Genomic DNA, 26636 nt, shown 5'->3' with positions numbered 1-26636 from the left:
CAAAGGCCGATATGATCAACCAAAAAAGAAGATGTATCTGAAGATATTTCTAGTGACTTTCTTGGGTGTGAATCTGTCTTTTTAGTTTACCTACTCCTCTTGGTTTTAAAACAAAGCTTAGCAATAACTCTGCTTCTACTGGGTCTACAGACCTGACACATATACCATTTTTTCACTTTTCTATAAGCTATATTTGCTATTTGCTAATTTTTTTTCAATAAAGTAGGTACCTACTTTTTGAGTTATTTGCGAAAAACCGTCTAAAAACGTGTTTTTTTTTTGTTGAAAAATGAACATATTCACTCGCAAATATCTCTAAAATTATTGACTTAGTGAAAAAACTCTATAAAATAGAAGTTGCTTAGAATTAGTCAGTTTATCCAATTCCGGACTTATTTGAACGTATTTGTTTTCATCCCCGATAACGGACGAAACTCACCTTCAGATCAAAAGCACATATCGGCACAATATCACTTTTTTTCTTTAACATATTAGCTATGCGTGTCCCAAATTTTATGTCAAACCAAGCGTTTCTTCAAAATTCTGAACAAAAACCGTAAGTAAATTAAACGAAAATGTAAAAGGTACATTCCATGTCAAATCACTCAGGCAAAAAAATTTGGATCTCTGATTTGTATGAAAATTGGTATATAGCTTCTGCGGGACGTAAAAAGAAGATATTTAAGGTCAAAAAATCTTCTTCTTCTTTTTTCTCAAAATGTTATTTTATGCGATTTTACAGTGATTTGGTGTTTATTTAAACAAATTTGCATTTTCTGTCGTAAAGTATCAATGAAAAACATAATATTTTAATAGAAATGACTCAAAAATGTCATTATATGGCATTATAACAAGTTATTTTGAATCAAAACAAGTTTTTGATCAAATTATATAGTGTAAAAAACGTTAAAATACCGTTTTTTACATTTTCCTCCATTCCCAAAATACATCATCATCGATTTGGCTAAAAATTTGCCAGCAGATAGCTAAAAGATAGGACTTTAAGTGGTTAGAAGGATTTGAAATATATTATAATACCAAAAAAGTTACATGCAGTAATATCATACTCAAAAGTATATATTAGTCCAGTCGGGATAGCATTTGACCTTGAATGCCAAGCTGCACAAAAATTTATTTTTCTGATCTTTAGGGGAGTCAATAGTAGCCTAAATTTAAAATCGCGAATGAATTCCTCCGTTACGTTAGCGGCCATCTTGATTTTAAAGGAGAACCTGTTTTGCTCAATATCTCCGCCATTTTTAACTTTTCGACAAAAATGGAAGGAACTGAAATTGTTCCAAATAAATCGTATTTACAATTATTACAATTTCTTTTTAACAATTTTTGTCGTGAGGTCGATATTTTCGAGTTACTTTTACTTACAGTAGACGCCTATATTTTTGACTATAATATTGCATGTAACTTTTTGGGTATTGTAATATAATTCAAATCCTTATGACCACTTAAAGTCCTATGTTTTGTCTATCCGTGGACAAATTTTCAGCCAAATCGATTATGATGCATTTTGGGAATGGAGAAAAATGTAAAAAAAACGGTATTTTAACGTTTTCTATACTTTAAAATTTGATCAAAAGCTTGTTTTGAATCAAAGTAACTTGTTATAATGCCATATAATGACATTTTTGAGTCCCTTCTATTAAAATATTATGTTTTCCATTGATACTTTACGAGAGAAAATGGAAATTTGTATAAATAAACACCAAATCACTGTAAAATCGAATAAAATAACATTTTGAGAAAAAAAGAAGAAGAAGATTTTTTGACCTTAAATATCTTATTTTTACGTCCCGCAGAAGCTATATACCAATTTTCAGACAAATCGGAGGTCCAAATTTTTTTTTTTGCTCCAAAATTGAGTGATTTGAAATGTAATGACCCAAAATTAATTTTTCAAACAAATATTTTAAGTCGTTATGAGAAAATTATAATTTAGCAGATGAAATAAAATAAACACAATTCAACTCGTAAAATATTTGGACCCTTACCAGCCGAACCAGCCGAACAGGTAAAGAACCCACCTTTTATATAGTTTATAATATACCTTTTCTACCTGGCCTCAAATGATTGATATTTTTAACTCGTGGCAACGTCGTTTGACGGCAAATACACCGCAAATACACATTTTTATGTGGTGGAAGTCAAAATGGCTGTGAAGTGTAAAAATTTTTGTATATAATTTAAATTTTTAAAATCAACATTTTAGAAAACTGAGAACGATACAGGGCATTAAAAAATGCGCTCAACAAACATACACGAATTAAAATTCGAAAATTATAGTATTTCTTAGTGATGCCAAATGACTGCAACATGAAAAGATGACATAATGATAGCGGGATGTATATATAAATATATATATATATATATATATATATATATATATATATATATATATATTGATACATGTATCCATGTGACTTCCAAAGTAGATTCTCGTAATACGTTGTTACTTCATATATACCGTTATGACTTCCGATTTCGGAAGTCACAACGTTTTGCCTATATTTTTACGAATTTGGCTACTAGATGGTATCAGAGGGCTTATATTAAAAATTTCGCTGGAAGTCATATCGTATCTAACATACTCATAAGATCAGATTTTAGTTCGACGGTATATCACCAGCGCTAGTGTCGCTCCCGTGCTACTATACAGGTTATGTACACAACGCGTAGCGTCTTCCGTATACCACACCGCTCGGTGTGACTTCCGTTTTTTGGCAACCCTGTGTAACGGTTTCCAGACATTTATCTGTTGTAGATTCGCGGTCCTAATCGTACTTAGTGTTTTGTGTGCCTTTTGTTTTTAAACATGAATAATAGCAGATCTGCTTTACTTTTAAAGTTAGCCTTAAATGAAGGTACAATAAGTGATTATATATCTCTATAATTATATATTTTCTGTACTTATTTCAATCTATAATATTTACTTACCTATTTACTTATATAAATTCATTTTTCTCGTGTTTTTGTTTACTTCCTTTTTTACAATGAACTTCTAATTTAATCTACACTCACCGGCACGAAAAACGGGCACCCTAAAAAAATGGGTAATTTTTGATGTCTCGTATCTCCCAAACCTTTGGTCAGATTTAAGTAATGTTTTTAATATGTTATAGCCTTATTATTTAACAATATAGCTATGATAACATTGTTGATAGACAGGTAAATTTTCATTGTATACCGGGTGTACCAATCAAACTGGGTTTTTTTCTCAATTTTCACAACACCCTGTGGAATATTCTAGCCTTTATAAAATATTTAAATTAAAGCCTAACTATAGCTCCAGGTTTTATCAACATTCTGTTTTTTTATTCATTCGCTTACGTTGGATAATAAAAAAGTTAAGGACTTTAACAACTAGCCATGTTCTTTATCGATACAGGTGTTTCTAAATATAAGTGCGACAAATTTTAAGGGGTAATTTCTGCATGAAAAAATAATGATCGTGTGGCAAAATAATTTTATATTTGCAAGCATTTGCGGACATAGCTTTATCAAGTAAACGATCATTATTTTTGCATGCAGAATTACCCCTTAAAGTTTGTCGCACTTATTTAGAAACACCATGTATTGATAAAGAACATGTTTAATTGTTAAAGTCCCTAACTTTTTTATTATCCAACATAAGCGAATGAATAACAAACAGAACATTAAGAAAACCTGGGGCTATAGTTGGGTTTTAATTTCAATATTGTATAAAGGCTAGAATATTCCACAGAGTGTTGTGAAAATTGAAAAAAAAACCAGTTTGATTGGTACGCCCAGTATACAATGATAATTTACCTGTCTAGAAACAATATTATTACAGCGATATAGTTAAAGAATAAGGCTATAACATATTAAAGAAATACTTAAATCGGAGAATAGGTTTAGGAGATACGAGCCATCAAAAATGACCCATTTTTTGGGGTGCCCGTTTTTCGTGCCGGTGAATGTATCTATTAAATAATCTAAATTATTTTTAAAAATCTTATTAAAAGCTTAAATACAAGAAATGTAGGTAAATGTTCTCATTTAACGAAATTTCCGAAAATTGTGTATTTTTTTGACCCAAGTAGGCTGAAAAATCGATTTTATAGTTATTGTTATTTCGAAAGTAATAAAACGTGTAAAAATTACAAAAAAATTGAATGTACAATTACAATTGAATGGAATTAAATACACGATAAAATGAATCAAGAGCGATAAAAAGTTTAAAGTAATAAATTCTAGTAATAATATAAAATGCAGTAAACTCTCTCTTAAGGGGGTAGGCGCAAAATCTCTGTCCAATGCTATTTAAATACATTTATTTTTTTCGAATCCTGAGAAAACTAATAAATATTTTTTAAAACATACACCCTGAATGAAAGATAACATTATTACGGGGGACCGAAAGTCCCTTAGAATAAAAAAAAGTTTCTTTTGAATGAAATATTCGAAATTAAAAATCACACTAACTTTTCTCTTGTTTTTTCATCCCATTATCTTTATTAAAATAAACATATATTAGGTATATAAGTTATTAAAATAAACATTATATAAGTTTTCAGGGACTTTCTGCCCTCGGTAATAATGTAAGCTTCCATTCTGCGTTTAAATTTTTCAAAAATACTTATTAGTTTTCTCAGAATTCGAAAAAAATTAATGCATTTAATTAGCACTGGACTAAGATTTTGCGCCTATCCCCAACGAGCACCTCATCTATACGGACGGTATTTAAAACAAAATTCATTTGCCGATATACTGAGCCTGTACTCTTCCGGACAATCCCTTAAAATGATGTGTACCTAAATGAAAAAAAAAATACATAGATATTTTTTCCAAATATTTTAGAATACAAAACTACAATATTTATATTTTATTATTTCAAATTAACACAGAGATGACAACGAGTGATATTTAATAACTCTTTACCTTATCAGCAGGAGGTAATAAAAATCTGGTTCTAGTGTGGGATCCGTCATTAAAATATTTTGTGTGTCGGTCATTAAAAGAAATATGACACCATAACGCGTTGCTCTAATAATACTTTAACATTGATATTATGTTGTGACTAAAAATGTTAACGGAATGTCTGCTTGGCAAAAGAAAACATCGGCACAATATCAATTTTCTTCTTTGATATGTTACCTATGTGTATGCCAAATTTCATGTCAATCTTAAGTGGTTTTTTAAAATTTATGGGTTTTGCAATATTTTACCGTCAGCGAACGGACTAATAGAAGAGGATCCGATATAAGGCCGATCTGCATCGATATATTTAATGGATAGCAATAATTATTGGATATGTAATTTAGTATGTTAACAATTATAAAAAACAAGGGGTGAATGATCTAATTTTCTTCTGACTATAATCAATTAATAATTAATAAATGACTTTTATCTACTCTATGTCATATTATAATATATAAATTTTTAGTTTGTGAAAACTGTCATTATATATAGCAGTGCTTTAAAGTAAGCATGAAGTAACAATGTATTTTAAATGGGATTTACTTTTTCTCACTGTTTTTGACACACTTTCATATAATTAAATATTCTTTCTTAACTTTCGCGTTTCATGGTGATGACATCTTCTTTTTCTTCAAGTGCCATCTCCGCGAAGGAGGTCGGCAATCATCATAGCTATTCGGACCTTGGAGACGGCTGCTCTGAAAAGTTCGTTTGATGTACATCCGTACCATTCTCTCAGGTTGCGCAACCACGATATTCTGCGTCTCCCTATGCTTCTTTTTCCTTGAATCTTTCCCTGCATAATGCGTTGGAGCAAGTTGTATCTCTCTCCACGTGTAATATGTCCGAGATATTCCAATTTTCTGGTTTTAATTGTATTTAAGACTTCCATTTCTTTATTCACCTTCCTCAGAACCTCTTTGTTTGTGACGTGTTCTGTCCATGATATTTTTAGAATTCTTCTATATACCCACATCTCGAATGATTCCAGTTTTTTCATTGATGCCGCATTCAAGGTCCAAGCTTCCATTCCGTAAAACAGAGTCGAGAAAACGTAGCACCTAGCCAACCTTATTCTTAGCTCTAACCTTAGATCTCTTGTGCAGAGCACAAGAGAGGTGATGACATAATGAGCAATAAATTACAAAAAAAAAAATTGACAGTTTTGTGGTTTGAAAGAAATTAGAATTTTTATATGTCACAGTTCTAAGAATTGTAGAATAGAAATGAATTCCAGTGACGAAGAGTTACAGTATTTTTATTTGTTTATCGTAGATAAAATATTGTATGAAATTGTGCGTGAAGTACTTGTTGCGAACTTACGCGATGTATAGCACTCACTCCGTTTCATAAATAACTATTTTCATATATTAAAAAAAAAATGTTTCGACCCGGGTAGATATTATTCCAGATTTTCAGATTTGGGCACAGAGTTGGATTGTTGGGGCATATATGGAGAGCAGGTAGCGCAACAACTATAAACTCAATTTTACAATGGAGACCCGGAGTTAGAAGGAGACGCGGAGGAACTAGAATAAATGGTTACAGGAATTAAAGGAAGATTTATATAGGGCAGGAATTAGAGACTAGCAGAAAAACAAAAGAGGATAGAAAGAAATGGAGAAGCATAGTCAATAGTATCGAGTAGCAGATTGGGAAAAATCTGCTCGAAAAAGATGGATCTAGATAGCTTTTTAGCGGGTAATCCCCACCTGGAGGGTTTAGCCATTTAATTTTTTATTACATATTATTATTGGTACATCAAAAATTAAAACGACGGTGCCTGTAATAAAATCTAAAATATTAAAATTTTCTATAAGTTCAAATTTATTTATTAACATTTTTGATATAATTTTCATAAATAAATGACTTACTATTAACACTTTTTTAATTAATTCCAATAAATCCATTTTACAGCAATAATAATATATTAGTATTTTTGTTAAAATAAATATCAATCATATTATCATAAATAACACAGGTTTACAAAAAAAACTAAATTTCGGACAATTTGACGAAACCATATGACAAGGGGGTTTTTGGAGTGGCTGATCACAAATCCGGGGTCTGCTCACCTCTATCGCGTCAGGTAAAGGTCATTTCAAGGTCAAATCAAGATAAATCGACAGTCGCTCTGAAAAAGTATATTAGGGGGTTCTTGGGGTCGCTGAAGATGAATCCGGAGTCCGCTGACCTCTATCTCGTCTAGTTCAACGTCATTTTAAGGTCAAATCAACATAAATTGACACAATTGCTCTGAAAGTATAGGGAGTTTTGGGGTCGCTGATCATGAAAACTGCGGTCCGTTGAGCTCTACTACGTCATGTAAAGGTCATTTCAAGTTCAAATCAGGAGGAGTTAACAAAATTGATTTGACCTTGAAATGGCCTTTACCTGACGTGGTTGAGCTCAACGGGCCCCAGTTTTGTGATCAGGGACCCCAAAAACACCCTAATATACTTTTTCACAGCGATTGTGTTGATTTATCTTGATTTGACCTCGAAATGACCTTCAGCTACACGTGATAGAGGTCAGCGGATCCGGGATTCGTTATAAGCGACCCCAAAACCCTCCTAACATACTTTTTCAGAGCGACTGTCGATTTATCTTGATTTGTCCTTGAAATAACCTTTACCTGACGTGATAGAGGTTAGCGAACCCCGGATTCGTAACCAGCGACCCCAAAAACCCCCCTAGTCATATGGTTTCGTCAAATAGTCCGAAATGTATTTTTTTGTATACCTGTATAATCAAAAGAATATCAATATTTTAATTTAAATAGACAACTTTAAAACACAGACAACTGTATTCACAGTAAAAGTTTCAAAAGATCACACATTACGCTCAAAATAGGAGGTAAATCTAGCAGACGAGTCGTTGTGACTTCCAAAATATGACAACACCGCTGGAAGTGACAACGCGCCTTGAACTACCCTATATATGGAAGCCATAACGTATGCTGTACGCTTCGGTATATACGTATATATATACAAAATTTATTTTGGTAAATCCTTTCCCCTCAATAGGTAGACCCATTTTATAAGCCCCCCTTTTACCAAATACACAATTTTTAAAAAATAATTCCTAGTAGAAAAGGTGGAAGTCGGACAGCCTCTTCTGTATACCGGAAGTCACAACTTAACGTGCATCAATATATATATATATATATATATATATATATATATATATATATATATATATATATATATATATATGCATAGTACACATCTAAATTACTAAAAACACGTAAACACAAACCTAAGCAAACGCAAGCGAACAATACAATACTACACACAATGCAGTCACAATCGGAACGATGTTATGTTATTTTAGAACAGTGAAGACTAAGATCATTGTTTAAAAAAAAATTTTAAATAGTCTTTTAGTCTTTTTTAAACAATGCTAAGATGGTTTGATTGAAATGAATAAAAATGAACGTCGCTCTGCCATGCCGCCGTGTGTCATGAGAGTCATTTTTATTATCGTATAGTTCAAATTACACAAATACACATTATCTCTCAAATTTTTATTTTGAATTGTTGAAATGTTTGTCTGATGAAAATCCGTCCGGGTTAGCCGGACTTCTGAGTTATCGGGGGCCGACTTATCGGGGTTCCACTGTACTCCTAAAATATCAATCTAACACTTCATAAGGATAATAACAAACCCCTTATTATACCAATTTTCTGGGATCCACAAGGTGTGAAGGTGTGTGTCTACCTACACCGACTACCTGGAGAAGGACCAAATAATCACAGGGCTCTAACTATGGCGATTCGACGCCGATTTGCAGAAGAAAAGATCTCATTTGGCGAAGAAAAAGTGCTCTTTCTCCATGATAACTCACCTGCTCACACCTACGCCGTCGCCATGGCCAAATTGGTCGAACAAGGCTACGAACTATTGCCCCATCCACTGTATTCTACATAATTGGCCTCCAGAAAATTTTCAAACTTGAAAAAGCTACTAGCTGGGCAAAAATTTAAGTTAAATAATGATATCTAGCTAAATGGAGACTATGTTGAGAAATAAATCGTTACTTTTCTATAAATATTTTCTATTATTCTCAATTTATATTAAATAGGTACAATGTTCTAAATATCTCGCTTGATTAGACTAAACCTGCATCCCTCTTGTGCTAATATGGAATAACTGATTTAAAATTAAAATTGAGACTTACCCTTATAAAAGCGCCGAAATCTTCCACAAAACTAGAATTATGTGTGTATAGTTGTTTTCTCAAATTTCCAGCAATTGCTCTAGCTTCAGGGGACATATTTATTTTGCTATTAATCAGTTGGCTTGGGTCTGAATCCAACAATTGTAGTATGCCTTCATTTTTTACGAAAGCTAAAAAAATAGTGTTTTGGTTTATAATAATATTATAATATTATGTATAATAACATTTTAACGAGGGAAAACATAAGGTTTATGTTATAAGGAAAATATAAATTGCTTTTTGTTTATATTAGCGATAGCTATTTGTTTGTTTAATCTCCTCTTAAACCTTTTTATCAAACTTCTACCTCTCGCAGCTAATCCTCCATCTATCGCAATCAACCCCCCTCCTCTCAAACACAACTCTTCTCCCATCAATCTCAAACCTCAACCTCAAAAACCCAATTGTCTTTTGCTGCAGCGACATTTTCTCCACTATCTTGAATACCTCGGACTAACCAAAATGTTACAAATTCCATAAAGTACTCTAAAGTCTTCATAAATTTTTCAAAAGCTCTGGCCACAAAGCTTGTGCGTGCCCTACACCGACAACCACCGATAACACCGACCTGCTTATTCCAGCCGCCGACAAGCACATGGAAGCACCTAACCTAGCACAGGTTCAACCCATAAAGCTCGAAAAATCTATTTACCCGTACCACGTCTCCATTGACATAAAAAACATTATTGCCCTAAATACAATAATACTCCCAAACATCCTCCCGGAAAACGGGATTTAATAACTTTCATCACAAACAGTGTTGCTGAAAAAGTCTTAGGTCATACATGTGTCCTGTCTGTACAAAATAATAAGATTCCTAATGCATCCAAATATTAAAAAACCCATTTATGGATTTCATGCTCGGTTTAATCAACTACCAGGGGGTCCCCCCAAGAAGAGACCCTGTCTTAACCATTTCCTGCAAAATCACTACATTTAGGTTCCGTCACTTACAGACACAATCTGTGAGACGGTGAGGATTTTTATCATAATATGCTCGAATTTAAGTAGATAGAAAAGCATAGTCCAAGTTATAAATCCATCAAATGTAGTTTTTTGATAATTTAGAAGATTTTTTATTCTTATAAATGTTTGTCGTTCGTGATACTGAATAATTTTTCTACTATCATTTTGACATGAGGGACTTTCCCAAATGCTTAAAAGAAAACAAAACGATAAAAATTATGCGCATAACAGAACTATTTTGATGAGAATATACACTATTGAAATAAGGCAAGTTTTCTTACCAGCACCTCCTCCTTCTTCTGAAGTAAATCCAGTTAGTACAGGTACCTTTTTATAATTTCCTGATAAAAATGCTGCATAACCGCCATAGGAGAATGGTCCTTCTGGTTCTGTAGACACTCCTATTTTGATTCCCGCCTACAAATGACAAAAAACATATTGCCATATGTTAAAAAAAATTGAAAAAAATTTCTGTAATTCAGTACCTTACCTTTTGAATATCGTCGGCTTCTGCATTCTGCAGCACATTTAGTAACTCCTTCGTGTCGTTAGTTGTAAACTGAGGGTTCACAATTCTACCAAGTGCTAAGGCTGTGTTGGTTTCATCATCCTGTGTAAGTAAACCACTAAGTATACTTCCACTTTGCATTATTGCAGCATGAAACAGTTCTGAGAACAATATAAATAAAAAAATTACAACAATAGGATTAAACTAAACTAATAAAAGACGGCAGAACTGGTATGAATCAAATATGAATTTAAATGACAGTAACAATGTTATATGAACTAATACATATATTTTAAGGCCATCGGTACATAATTCGCAAATATTTTACGGCTACTCCTACTTTTTCTGTCTTTACACGGCAAATTACGTGTACTAAAATTATCACTGAATATGTAAACATTACTACTTGACGATGTCATCATTAACTTTAAAGATGGCTTTTGAATGTTCTTTGATAACTGTTATTTGTATAATTGCAAATTAATAATTCAGTTAATAAATATGATAATTTTTTCAATAACTATGTATTTAGTGATTGTAATAATTTATATATTGTACAACAAAAACTAATACTCAATCGAGAAAGGAGGAAAAGTGTTAAAGTGATTTTTTAATAATATATTGTTACTACGGAACGCTTACAATTTTGAACATTAACAACAAAATACTTGGATCACACAATATATCCTGATGTATTCTCTGCTTGAACCTTCCATAAATAATAAACAATAAACAATAAATAACTTTTTATTAAGTTCACGTCTTAAATCAATTATTTATCAAATACACTATCAATATTATTTAATCAACAACTCAAAATATTCCCGATACCATGTCGAATATTCAAAATTGTCTTGTCATCATATTCTATTTGACTGAGTGCGTTGTATGACAAAGATAGCGAATGTTCGATTTGGAAAATATCACCACGGACATGGTGTCCATATTTTTCCAAATCCTAAAAAAAAAACTAATTAATATTTTTAAAAAAATTAAATGCAGATAGGAAAACTAAATTATTGTCGACGGCAGAAAGTCCTTTAGAATAAATAAAAGGTTTCATTTGAATGAGATATTTCAAAATTAAAAATCACACTACATTTTCTCTTAATTTTTCATCCCTGTAACTTATTAAAATAAACAATAGAAGTTATCACGGACTTTCTGCTCTCGGTAAGAATGTAATCTTTCATTCTGCGTTTAAATTTTTCAAAAATACTTATTAGTTTTCTCAGGATTCGAAAAAATGCCATTAAAATAGCATTGAGCCGAAACTTTGTACCCATCCCCTTAAAATAATACTATGACTAATATCGTACGGAATTTTTGCCGGGAAATCCTTTAGGACAAGTTTGGGTACATTTGCATCTTTAACCAGGTTTCAAGCAGCTATTGTCGATGCACACTGGCCCAGGCGGACCGATAGCTTAACGTGCCCCCCAAAACATGATGAACGGCTCGTGCGCTCTGGCTTATAAGATCAATATATTGCCGCTGAGCTACAACAGTCACATATATCTTAAATAACTGCAAATTAGTGTATACCTTTGTACCCCAAGATTGTCGTACACTCTATTTTAACTCATAAATTCTCGTTACTTACGTTTGCCGTTTTCCCATGGTCCTATAAGATGATAGCCAACAGATAATGATCCTGAACTCTCACCAGCTATAGTCACATGATCGGGATTTCCACCAAACAAATTAATATTTTTATTCACCCATTCCATGGCCAACCTTTGGTCTTTAAGTCCAATATTCAGAGGAATAACTCCGTCGTTAGTCCCAACAAAGCCTAGAATGGTTGAATGGTTATTTAAATAAATATAATAGTAACGTACGTGTAAACCATGAGTTATTACCAAAAGGTCCCAGTCTGTAGTTAAAGGTTACAACTACAACGCCAGCATCCATTATATATTTTGGTCCAAAGTACTCGATTGTTCCGGCTTCATAAGTAAATGTTCCTCCATGAATCCATAACAAAACAGGAAGAAGGTTGTTGCTACCAGGCTTCTGTAAAATATTTTTCCTGTTAATATTTACCTTTAGATCTGAATTTAACGAAACGTATGTAAAAAAGTCTTTGTCTAGTTCTATGACCTTTATTGATCACTGGATATCATATTGGCCACTATGTTTGCTATAGTGACTATATTGACAGCAGCTCTGAATAATTATATAGGTAGTCGATTTTCCATACCATTTCCCTTTTTCAGCCATGATGTTCTTCTTCTACTAGGACCACGTTTACTTTGGATCCTTCCCTGGTGATGAGATGTAAAAGCTCATATTGTTCAGGATGTCTCATAATGTGACGGAACACATTCAGTGTTTAACATATTCTAATTTTTCGAAAATTTAAATAATCTTTATTTTCTATTAGGGAAGGCGGTTTTTGACAAAACACCGGTTTTCGGTTATACCGGTTTTTTTTGCTTACGGTTTAACCTGGCGGTTATAACCGGCCAAAAAAAACCGGTTTTTAAAAAAACCGGTTTTGGTTTTTTTAATCCAATAGGTTACAAAGTTACATTTACAATGCACTTTAGTTTGCGATACTCCATTCGACTCGATATCAATATGATCAAAATTAGTACTATCGAAAGAACATCAATATCAATATAAATAAAACACAATTTTTAATAAAACCATTTTATTCTATTAATTAATATATTTATTTATTATTTTATTATTATTATATATTTATTGATTATTATTAAATATAATATAGCGTAGTATTAATATATATATATATATATATATATATATATATATATATATATATATATATATATATATATATATATATATATATATATATATAAGTAATAGAGGGACGCCTATGGATTTCCAGCCTAGAAGTGATGACATGGTACTTTGACTTTGAACTCATGAGTGCTGACGCTAGTTGAAATCGTGTGAACTGTTATGTTGTATTTTTCATAATGTTTTATTAAATTGTATTCTTAGTTCAGACTAGATTCTGCTTTTATTGTAACTAGTTGTTTTAGCTCTAATAAAGTTTTTTTTAAAAAGTCTTTTTCGGCATTCCCAAATATTAGTGGCGCAGTCAGTAGGATAGGTCAAACGAAATTTAACGGACATAAATTTCGGTTCGTTTCAACGATTTACTGACCTTTATTCGGTGTGTTATATTCCTGTGGGTGGATCGAGTAGCCCTGCGTAACAGGAATCGCGTTAAGTAGACTTTTCGAGTGAATATCGAAGATACCTGCCTAACCAGACCTTCAGAGGGAACCAGCTTACATGGAGTGGACAATAATTCTCTGGTAAGTGCTTATATGTCGTATAGAGAGCCTAAAAAATTAGTTAATTCTGATTCATCAGACTCAGATTCTGACTCAACATTTCCTATTAAAGATAATTTTATTTCTAATCCCATTTTAACCACTAATCGTAGTTCTAATTTAAATTTTTGCTTAAAAAATAAAATAAAAATGGCAACCCCACAAATCCCACGATTAAAAAAGGAATATCTCGATATGATTTCGGATTTCCACGGAGAAACTACATTACTTCCTAGATTTATTGAAATTTGCGAAAAATTAGTAAATAAATTTTATAATACAGTTGATTTAGGTGATTTTCAGAATGAATATTTAATGTCTAGTATATTAGCGAAAGTTAAAGGTGAAGCTGCTATTAATATATCAGCATGTGTAGTTAGAACATGGAAAGATCTCAAAGATGCCTTACGGAATACATACGCTGATAAAAGAGATATTTACACATTGAGTATAGAAATGTCAGAGTTAAAACAAAATAATGAAACTCCCTATGAATTTTTCAATAAAGTACAACATCTTTTGAATTTACAAATATCTTTAATTACTACACGTTCTAATGCACAAGAACTATTAATTCTTTCAAACTATTTTCGAAGTTTAGCCCTTCGAGTATTATTACGTGGTCTTAAAGAGCCACTTGGCACTTTTATGCGCACGAAAAATCCAGATAATCTAAACTCTGCCCTAAGTATTTTAACCAATGATTTTCAAATTTATTTAAATGAAAATAATTCTTCACGTAGGTAAACCAGGCCAAATTTTCAGAATAATCATAATCCAAGACCAAGGTCTAACTTCCAACAAAATTTTCCTCAAACAAATCGACCATTTACATTCAATGAACCGCGACAAAGATTTCAAACTCCATTTGTGTCGAACCCTACACAATTCCAGCAAAATACGAGACCTTTTCATCAACAACCCTTAGCATCAACCTCCTCTCCGAATAATAACAGGAGTAGTAACGTCTTTAAATCAAACCCACATCAAAAATTTCAAACCCCAACTCCAATGAGTACCACTAGTCACAATACTTTTAGACCATCAAATTTTACAAGCCAAAGTCGCCAAAGACGCTTCAATAATAATTTTGCAAGTCAACCCCAAAATATAATACCTGAGGAACTGCATAACATTGACAATACCGAGGAAAATTTTGAGTTAAGCGATGAAAATCATTTTTTAGAGAACAAAGCCTCGGAAAATCCTTAGTTACACAAGTTGAATATTTAAATCTAACAAATAACGAAAGTGAATTGCCGTACATTGTATTTCCTGAACATAATCTAAAAGTACTAATAGACACTGGGGCCACAAAATCGTTTGTTACCCCAGAAGTCGCTGAAAAATATTTTAAAAATTCAATTGTTCATAAACCTTTTCAAATTTCAACTGCACTTGGAGCAAGACAGGAAAATTACTGTACTGAAATTCCCTTATCGAAAATTTTTAAAATTAAAAATAAGTTTAATTTAAGTTACGGAATTTTCAAATTCCATGGACATTTTGATTGCCTATTAGGCCTCGATAATTTAAGAAAATTAAATGCAAGCATTGATTTAGCCAATAATGTATTAATTACTTCTCATAGTAAAATAAAGATAAATTATTATAAAGCCGGTAATAATAGTGGTGACACGAATTGTATAGTAGTGCCTCCACGGACCGAACAAGTTATCAGTTTAAATGTAGCAAATATTAAAAATGGTGATGTAATTATACCATATACACAAATCGGCAAATTAGAAATTCCTGAATGTCTCACTAAAGTAGAAAATAATAAGGCTATTTGCACGATTTTAAACCCTTGTGAATCCTATTTTAAATTAGATGTAAGTTCCCCAATCGTGGTGGAAAAGTTCGATGAATACGAACAAACTTTAAATCCCAATTTTAATTCAATATATGCTGATAAATTTAAGTTCGATATTTCTAAAGTTAGAACAGATCATATGAATCTTGAAGAAAGAAATTCAATATTAAAGCTAATAAAAGAATATTCCGATATTTTTCATGTCGAAGGAAATCAATTAACTTTTACTAATAGAATTAAACATGCTATTAAGACAACAAACGATATACCAGTATATTCAAAATCGTATAGATACCCAGAAATTTATAGAAAAGAAGTGCAAAATCAAATCCAGAGTATGCTGGATCAAAACATTATTCGACCATCGAATTCTGCCTGGTCCTCAAGCATTTGGGTGGTCCCAAAGAAGATGGACGCCTCCCAGACACCTAAATTTAGAGTAGTAATAGATTATAGACGTCTTAATGCTGTAACACTTGGTGATAGATACCCTTTACCTAATATTAGTGACCTATTAGATAAACTTGGACGGTGTCAATATTTCACGACACTCGATCTCGCTTCTGGATTTCACCAAATCGAGATGGCAGAAAGCGACATCGAAAAAACCGCATTTAGTACGGAAAATGGTCATTACGAATTTTTGCGAATGCCTTTCGGACTCCGTAACGCCCCAGCAACATTCCAAAGGGTTATGGATAATATTTTGCGAGGCATACAGAATGAAAAATGTTTGGTATATCTTGACGATATTATTATATTTAGTACAAGTCTTCAGGAACATCTAGTTAATTTAAGAGAAGTATTTCAAAGATTAAGAGAATCAAACTTTAAAATCCAAATAGATAAATCTGAGTTCCTAAAGAAGGAAGTCGCGTACTTGGGTCATATCGTGACACCAGAAGGGGTTAAACCTAACCCAGATAAAATAAAAGCCATAAAAAATTTTCCAATACCCAAAAATACTAAACAATTAAAAGGATTTTTAGGACTTTTAGGCTATTATAGAAAATTTATCAAAGATTTTTCTAAACTTACTGAACCTTTAACTATTCGACTAAAGAAAAATGCTGTAATCAATGTAAATGATTCAGATTATATCCAATGTTTTGAAACTTGTAAACAACTCCTAATAAATGAACCCATATTACAGTATCCTGACTTTTCCCGTCCTTTCAACCTCACTACAGATGCAAGTAATTTTGCACTAGGAGCCGTACTTAGTCAAGGAAAGATTGGATCCGATTTGCCGATTGCTTATGCAAGCAGAACCTTGAACGATTCGGAAATAAATTACTCAACTATTGAGAAAGAGTTACTGGCGATAGTGTGGGCTGTCAAATATTTTCGCCCATATTTATTTGGACGACGCTTTACTATTATAACTGATCATAAACCACTACAGTGGTTATTTTCTTTGAAAGACCCCAGCTCCAAACTTGTAAGATGGCGTCTGAAACTAGAAGAGTATGATTACGAAATTATTTATAAAAAAGGATCTTTAAATACAAATTGCGATACATTATCCAGAATAGAACTAAACGTTAATGAAACAAAAAATTTGGAAAACTCAAAAAATATTTTTGAATATATGGAAACACTCAACGAACAAGCTCAAAAAGATATTTCCAAAGAACCAGAAACAGAATCACTAATTGTTGAAATAGATGAAGAGAATAGACAAGAAGAAGAACCTGATGACGGCGAGACGATACATACCAATATAGAAAACCCTATTCCTGGAATTCCTATTTCCGAAAATCCTGTAAACACGGGAATTAACCAAATTTTTATCTCAGAAGTAAATTTTAATGCTGCTAAACCCACTATAATTAAAATATTTGATAAAAGACAAAGATTTCTTGTCCAGCTTTCAAAAAATAATTTTGAGCGTGACGTGATTGATTTTATTAAAGGATATACCGTACCTAAATTAAAATATCATCTTTATTTTGAAGACCCAGTATATGAGAAATTTAGTGTTGTTGTCCAAAAATATTTCAAAAATTCTCAAATATCATTTATTAATTGTACCAAAAAACTAATCGATGTTCCTATAAACGAAATTAAGGAAATAATTCAAAACTATCATGAAGGTAAGCAAAATCATCGAGGGTTAGATGAAACAGAAAGCCGAATTAAGTCATTATACTATTGGCCCAATCAAAGAGCCTCCATACAAACTTATATTAACGAATGCGAAATATGCCAAATAACAAAATATGATAGAAACCCTATAAAGCCAACATTTAACATTACCCCTACAGCAATTAAGCCTTTTCAGATTTTACATTTAGATTCCATAACACTTGAAAAAACCAAATTTCTAACGATAGTAGATTCTTTCTCCAAATATGCCCAACTTTACAAACTTAATTCTGCCCAAGGCATCGAAGTAGCTGACGCTTTGATTAGATACTTCACCCATCATTGTATTCCAGAACAAATCATTTCAGATAATGGCACAGAACTAAAAAATTCCATCGTTAAAGATTTATTAGCATTACACAAAGTAAAAATTCACTTTATCTCCTCCCAGCATCCAGAATCAAACGGTATAGCTGAAAGATTTCACTCAACTATTATAGAACATATCAGATTGCTAAATAATCAAAATGAGTATAAACCCGACCAAATCGAACAAAAAGTAAATTATGCATTATTAGCATACAACAGTAGTATTCACTCAGTAACAAAAATGAAACCCTATGAACTAGTTACGGGACATTATTTAGACAATAACTCCCCATTCAATATTGACCTAGAGCAACAATTAATTAATAATTATATCTCTAATCATAAAGATAAAATGAAATTACTTTATTCTAGTATTAACGAAAAAATTCAACAAAATAAAGCGAAAACTATAAACAAAGCAAATGAAACACGGGAAGAATTACCACAAGAAATTTCTACCGAAGTATTTGTGCGAAATAAACAAATAAAAAGTAAAACTAAAAATAAATATGACAAGGAAAGTCTTAAATCCGTTAATAGAGAAAAGAAAACCGCGAAAATTATTACGCGACATAAAAATACTACCGAAAACATTCACCTTTCAAATATAAAACGACCTAAACGGAAAACTTATATTTTTCCAGGTTCGTCACAATCGGACATACAACAGCCGAAATAAAGGATATCACCCACAACCTAGGCATTCTACCTATAAATTTAGGACCAGCAAAACTCCAAAAATCTAGTCATACATTCGTACATTTTTATAATTTAAAACCACTGGTAACTGAATATGATAACTTAAACATGCAATTTGAGCATCTCAAAAATAACATTTCTAGCAGCGAATTCTTTAGATCAGAGACGTACAATTACGTTAATATTATTCAGATTATTAAAAATAGCATACAAGAAAAATTTGACAATCTAAATATTCATCTTAGTTTAACAAGGAAAAAAAGAGGTTTAATTAATGGTTTTGGTTCAATAGTAAAAGCGATCACAGGCAATTTAGACGCTGAAGATGGCGAAAAAATAAATCTTATACTAGAACACTTAAAAACTAACCAAATAAAATTAGAAAATCAAATATTAAATCAATATTCTCTCAGTCAAGAAATCACAGATAATTTCAATAAAACGATTCAAGATATTCAAACAAATGAAAAAATCCTTAAATCAAAGATTTTCGAAATAAAAGATATTATCGATTTTCAAACTAAATTTGAGAATGTTATTTATTTAAAAGACATGTTCAATGAACTCATTATCACATACAATTCTATACTTGATGTAATGGAGACTGTAGAAAATTCTATTACTTTTTGTAAGCTTAAAACCTTGCACCCTAGTATTATCAAATCTAGTGACCTATTTCGAGAGTTACAAAGAATCTCTTTATTTTATAAAACACAATTACCCTTTGAGTTAAAATACGAAAATATTTTAGATTTTGAGTCCATTCTGCAAATCACTTGTAAAATAGAAGAAAACCAAATTCAATATTTTCTAACAATCCCTATAGATTTTGAGAATACCTTCGACCTTTACTATTTATTACCTATCCCCACACAAATTGAGTCAGAATTTGCAATAATAATACCTAACACAAGATACTTGCTAAAAAATAAAAACACAATAATACCTCTCAACGACATTTGCACCCATGGTAAAATTTTCCAATGTCCAAGCCGTCTCCAAAATAATCAAGAGCACCTTTGCGAAAAACAAATAATCTTACAAGAAAATTCCAGTAATTGCCAATATATAAAAGCCGATATTCAAAGCAACCACATCGAAATCATACCAGAAATGAACCAATTTTTGGCAATATTTCCTATGGAGGAAAAACTAATTTTCAAATGTTCCGAGGAAGTACAAATTAAAACACTGACAGGCATCTTCCTGATCGAAAATACTCAGTGTACTATCTTTTTCAAAAACCAAGAAGTCTTATTCCAAGAGCGAACTTTTGGACAGCCAATATTAATTTCCGAGCCAAAATTAAACTTCAAACAGCTAAACATCTCACCCATAAAAATAAATTTGAAGAGTTTAAAATTTGAGAAAATTCCTACAAATAGAATCACACCCATCATAGAACAAAGAGACAATTATCACATTCCCAGCATTTGGACCATTTTACTATATTTTGCCATAGTATTAACAATAATCTACATTGCCTATAAGAAATTAATAACCAGAAAAAGAAGAGAAGAAAGAGGAAGAAGTCATACTGATCCTGTTGATTCCAGTTCAAAATTTGACCTTCCACAACAGGCCTCATTCTAGGGGAAGAGGAGTAATAGAGGGACGCCTATGGATTTCCAGCCTAGAAGTGATGACATGGTACTTTGACTTTGAACTCATGAGTGCTGACGCTAGGTGAAATCGTGTGAACTGTTATGTTGCATTTTTCATAATGTTTTATTAAATTGTATTCTTAGTTCAGTCTAGATTCTGCTTTTATTGTAACTAGTTGTTTTAGCTCTAATAAAGTTTTTTTTAAAAAGTCTTTTTCGGCGTTCCCAAATATTAGTGGCGCAGTCAGTAGGATAGGTCAAACGAAATTTAACGGACATAAATTTCGGTTCGTTTCAACGATTTACTGACCTTTATTCGGTGTGTTATATTCCTGTGGGTGGATCGAGTAGCCCTGCGTAACAGGAATCGCGTTAAGTAGACTTTTCGAGTGAATATCGAAGATACCTGCCTAACCAGACCTTCAGAGGGAACCGGCTTACATGGAGTGGACAATAATTCTCTGGTAAGTGCTTATATGTCGTATAGAGAGCCTAAAAAATTAGTTAATTCTGATTCATCAGACTCAGATTCTGACTCAACATTTCCTATTAAAGATAATTTTATTTCTAATCCCATTTTAACCACTAATCGTAGTTCTAATTTAAATTTTTGCTTAAAAAATAAAATAAAAATGGCAACCCCACAAATCCCACAATTAAAAAAGGAATATCTCGATATGATTCCGGTTTTCCACGGAGAAACTACATTACTTCCTAGATTTATTGAAATTTGCGAAAAATTAGTAAATAAATTTTATAATACAGTTGATATAGGTGATTTTCAGAATGAATATTTAATGTCTAGTATATTAGCGAAAGTTAAAGGTGAAGCTGCTATTAATATATCAGCATGTGTAGTTAGAACATGGAAAGATCTCAAAGATGCCTTACTGAATACATACGCTGATAAAAGAGATATTTACACATTGAGTAGGTATAGAAATGTCAGAGTTAAAACAAAATAATGAAACTCCCTTTGAATTTTTCAATAAAGTACAACATCTTTTGAATTTACAAATATCTTTAATTACTACACGTTCTAATGCACAAGAACTATTAATTCTTTCAAACTATTTTCGAAGTTTAGCCCTTCGAGTATTATTACGTGGTCTTAAAGAGCCCTTGCGACTGCGGGTCTTCTAACAACCTGACCAAAATTGGTAACCTTGCTCCTGTAGTAATCCTTTTACAAGTTAACAAACAACTTTTTTAACTTGCTACACTATACTGACGAAGCCCAAATAGGCCGAAACACCGGTGTATATAGTTGCACAGAAATGTATGTAATGATGACCCTTCATCATTTTATATATTTCCAACTAAATTCACATTCACTTTACGAGTATTAGCCAATGATTTTGCTTATTTATTTTTATATATATATATATATATATATATATATATATATATATATATATATATATATATATATATATATATATATATATATATATGCTTTCTGTTGTTTTCCGGGTTTGACTCCGCGTTGAATAATTTATATATATATATATATATATATAAAATAAACAAAAAAATAAGCAAAATCATTGGCTAATACTCGTAAAGTGAATGTGAATTTAGTTGGAAATATATAAAATGATGAAGGGTCATCATTACATACATTTCTGTGCAACTATATACACCGGTGTTTCGGCCTATTTGGGCTTCGTCAGTATAGTGTAGCAAGTTAAAAAAGTTGTTTGTTAACTTGTAAAAGGATTACTACAGGAGCAAGGTTACCAATTTTGGTCAGGTTGTTAGAAGACCCGCAGTCGCAAGGCTACAACTAACATTGCCAAGGAGGTAAAGCTACCTGAGGAAATGAAAAGCCATAACATTATTAGATAAAATGATGTTGGATAATCGAGTACAAATATAAAAATAAATAAGCAAAATCGTTGGCTAATACTCGTAAAGTGAATGTGAATTTAGTTGGAAATATATAAAATGATGAAGGGTCATTTTATATATCATCTTTACCTCCTTGGCAATGTTAGTTGTAGCCTTGCGACTGCGGGTCTTCTAACAGCCTGACCAAAATTGGTAACCTTGCTCCTGTAGTAATCCTTTTACAAGTTAACAAACAACTTTTTTAACTTGCTACACTATACTGACGAAGCCCAAATAGGCCGAAACACCGGTGTATATAGTTGCACAGAAATGTATGGAATGATGACCCTTCATCATTTTATATATTTCCAACTAAATTCACATTCACTTTACGAGTATTAGCCAATGATTTTGCTTATTTATTTTTATATTTGTACTCGATTATCCAACATTATTTTATTTAATAATGTTATGGCTTTTCATTTCCTCAGGTAGCTTTACCTCCTTGGCAATGTTAGTTGTAGCCTTGCGACTGCGGGTCTTCTAACAACCTGACCAAAATTGGTAACCTTGCTCCTGTAGTAATCCTTTTACAAGTTAACAAACAACTTTTTTAACTTGCTACACTATACTGACGAAGCCCAAATATGCCGAAACACCGGTGTATATAGTTGCACAGAAATGTATGGAATGATGACCCTTCATCATTTTATATATTTCCAACTAAATTCACATTCACTTTACGAGTATTAGCCAATGATTTTGCTTATTTATTTTTATATTTGTACTTCGATTATCCAACATCATTTTATTTATATATATATATATATATATATATATATATATATATATATATATATATATATATATATATATATATTATTTTGGTCCAAATACATCTTTTGTTTTTTCATAAACATTATCTTACTTACTCTAAAGTAATTAGGGAATTACAACTTGAGAATGGCATTGTCAGGTTGGGCGTAGATTTACGTTCCTGCTATGTCTAGGTCTCGAATGTTGTTTTTTGATTGGAATGTGTCTGAAGATATTCAACCTCTCATCTTCACCGATGAGCCCATAGAGGTTGAAGAGGGCGAAACACATTTCTAAGAGCTGGTGTTTGGATCTTCGATTCTATTCAAAAAATTTTTCCCAGCCCGAAGTAGTGGATGTTGTGAATTGTTCGTAAGGGGATTTTTCCGCATTCTCTATTTCATTTGTTTGTTTTCGTACGAGTGGTCGTCCAAACCAGTACCTGTGGATCTTTTGATCACTGAGTGTGTTTCAAAGATCTACATCTTTTGTTTTTTTTATAAAAAAATTTTTATTATATATATATATATATATATATATATATATATATATATATATATATATATATATATATATATATATTCCTCTCCTCCGAAACCCAAAAATTCCCCAACCATTTCAACTTATCAAAAATTTCCCCGACTCTTTGAAATGGGATTTAAAAAAAAATATCAACATAAATATTTTACTTAAAAATAAATTGGATAATGCCATTTATCTTTTATTTTTACTACCATCAAAAAAAAATTTATCATGTATTACGTTTAACATGTTTGTATACTTGTAGAGTAGGTACATTTTAACTAATTTAATACTTCCTGTATGGGTGTATCGTTTTGAAAACCTAGGGAAATTCTTGGAGATTCGTATTCGTAGTCAGTAATTTGATATTCATAGTCAGAGCATTATTTTTGGTAATCAGAAAAAGTCATTCACACACTTTCAATGTCAAGAGCTAAGTGTGAAAAATAGATTGATGATGTTTGCGTCTTCTAATTCAACCAGATCACTTCTTATGTAAATATTATGATTACAAATACTTTTTCAAGGAAATATTATAATAAAACTTAATGATTGTTTCTGGCTGATGTGAGATTGCACTTTCAGTTTGCTTCTGTATTTATAAAATAAAATTTGAATTATGGTTTTGTTTGGAATAATTACTTAAGAATAATAATTATGAGTGGGATCCAAAATAATACCTAACCTAATCCTAATCACCGTAAAAACCTAATAACCGGTTTTTACTTTAAAAATAAAAAACCGGTTATAACCGGGACAAAAAACAACCGGTAAAACCGGTTATTGCGAAGTAAAAAAACCGGTTTTAGGTTTAAACCGGTAGGTTTTTCCCATCCCTATATTTCTATGCATGGCACATCATGTCAGCTGTCATTTTTTGAAAAACCATTTAAAAAGTCAGCATTAGATTCTATTCATTCTGTCGGCCTCCACAACTCCAACCAGATTCTTGAACCCGTACCATGAATAAAAATGTTTAATGTGTTTTTTGTGAAGTCTCTAACGTGATGTTTGTTAAATTTTTTACTTTTCAAAATTATTTAACTTTTGAAAAACTATTTGTATTTTTTTCACCAATGGGTTTCCTCTTTAGTAGTGGTAATTTTACATTTACATTTTGACGTAAGTTAAATATTGCCACATTTAAAGTAGTTACTTTTCTAAAAGAGTATGTTTTTATCTCAGTTAAGAATCAAATAATATTTTACGCACTTTTAAAATACTTTTCTTTTCCAATTCATTTACTAAAGGGCGTAGGCACAAAATTTCGCGCCAATGTGTTTTGAATGCACTTTTTTCGAATTCTGAGAAAACGAATCAGTAGTTTTGAAAATATTAAACGCAGAATGAAACATTACATTATTACCGAGGGCGTAATGAGATAATTGAAATTAAAAATGACACTAAATTTTCTCTTTTTTTTTACAACACTGTAACTTATTAAAATAAACGTTATAGAACTCTTCAGGGACTTTCTGCGCTCGGTAATAATGGTAATAATTTCACTCTGATTTAAAATTTTTTTTAAATATTTGTTTTCTCGGGATTAAAAAAAAAGAATTCGTTTAAAACACGTTGGCGCGAAATTTTTAGTCTACGTCCTTAATTTATAAGTTTTTTGAAAACGATTTCAGGGTTGGGAATGGAAACGTCAAAACAAATTCAAAATTTAATTCCTATTAATTTTTTTAAATTGTTTAGGACCAATTCTGTTGATACGCAAGTAACTTTGACATTCAACTTGCAGTTAATTTGGAATACTTATGACATACTGATAATCTGATTATGTGATCTACAATATTTTGGTAAAAACCTATCGAATGCATAATTAACAAGGTCATAAATTTGAGTAAAGTCCATAGGTATTTTATAATATTAAAGTTACGATATTGTAATATAATTATTCTTTATTGTATCTAAAGATACACATAGTTTCAAAAGTTATGCATCACTTAAAATCATGCTCATTTTGATTTTTTTGTGAACAGATTAATGGTAGGGGAGCAAAGTATGCTAAATGTGCAGTCACTCGAGCGCTTTGGAGACTTATTGGGTTGTGAGGAGTACGTCCTAAAACCAAAAAAAGTTAAGTAACATTTTCCATTTTAGTGGGCGCTTGCCATTTTTTAATTTAATTTTCCATTTCCACCAATCGTTTTTTCCGAATACAACGCCATCTATGCATAATTCGAAAAAATGTTTTGAATAAAAGTTACTTATTTTTTCGTAAGGAATCCAAATCTGCAATAAAAAATGGGGGCTCCTATTTAAGATTTTAAAGTAACCCCCCACCCCACCTCCGTGGGGGTCTTGTTTAGTGCCATTCGATAGATTTTTTAAAAATATTAAGTAAGTGTATTTTACAGTTTTTCGATCTGATGTTCATTTCGCGAAATATCGCGGGATCCGTATTTAAAATATTAAATTTACCTCCCACTCCTCTCCGTGGGAAGTCGTGTTTGGTATCATTCGATAGATTTTTAAAAAATATTGAGCACATATTTTTTAGCTTTTCGATCTGTCATTCATTTCGAGAAATATTCGCTTTTTTCTTGTGAAATTTTGGGACTCACCCATTTCCTTACGCCCGGCTCAAATCGTCAGATTTTTGAAATATACACTCTTTTGCATGTACTTAACTTACCTTATCTTAATCTGACAATTTCGAGTATTTTTAAGGATATATTTTTTTTTCGGGCCCCCCTTAACGAACTCCCCTGTGTTAAAAGCCAATATATGGTAGAGGTACATATGCAAGGTACCAGGTTTCTCCCCATATGATAATCTGACGCGCTCGAGTAACTGCAAAAATCCCCGCTTGGGCTCCCCTACCATAACGGATTCCGCTAATTTTTCTTATTATTTTAGATTTTTCTTTGCTATTTACACCGTTGGGCAAAGGTTTGCAACTTCTCTTGTGAATTTGTACCTGTGGAAG

At 31.8% G+C, this 26636-nt stretch overlaps 1 protein-coding gene across 1 annotated transcript in view; it reads right to left on the bottom strand.

Annotated features, from left to right (window-relative positions):
- The window catches only part of LOC126879537 (juvenile hormone esterase-like), an 81288-nt gene that overhangs the window by 35692 nt on the left and 18960 nt on the right, over positions 1–26636 (bottom strand). The window contains exons 3-7 of the mRNA XM_050642691.1: positions 12509–12662; positions 12250–12441; positions 10629–10807; positions 10420–10555; positions 9134–9303 (exon numbers count right to left, since the gene is read on the bottom strand). Of these exons, the coding sequence (XP_050498648.1) occupies positions 9134–9303; positions 10420–10555; positions 10629–10807; positions 12250–12441; positions 12509–12662 (831 nt within the window). The remainder of the gene's footprint in view (positions 1–9133; positions 9304–10419; positions 10556–10628; positions 10808–12249; positions 12442–12508; positions 12663–26636) is intronic.

Source organism: Diabrotica virgifera, chromosome 2 (assembly GCF_917563875.1).
Source record: "Diabrotica virgifera virgifera chromosome 2, PGI_DIABVI_V3a".
In the NCBI taxonomy this organism is placed as follows: Eukaryota; Metazoa; Arthropoda; class Insecta; order Coleoptera; family Chrysomelidae; genus Diabrotica; species Diabrotica virgifera.
This window is presented reverse-complemented; position numbering and strand designations above follow the sequence as displayed.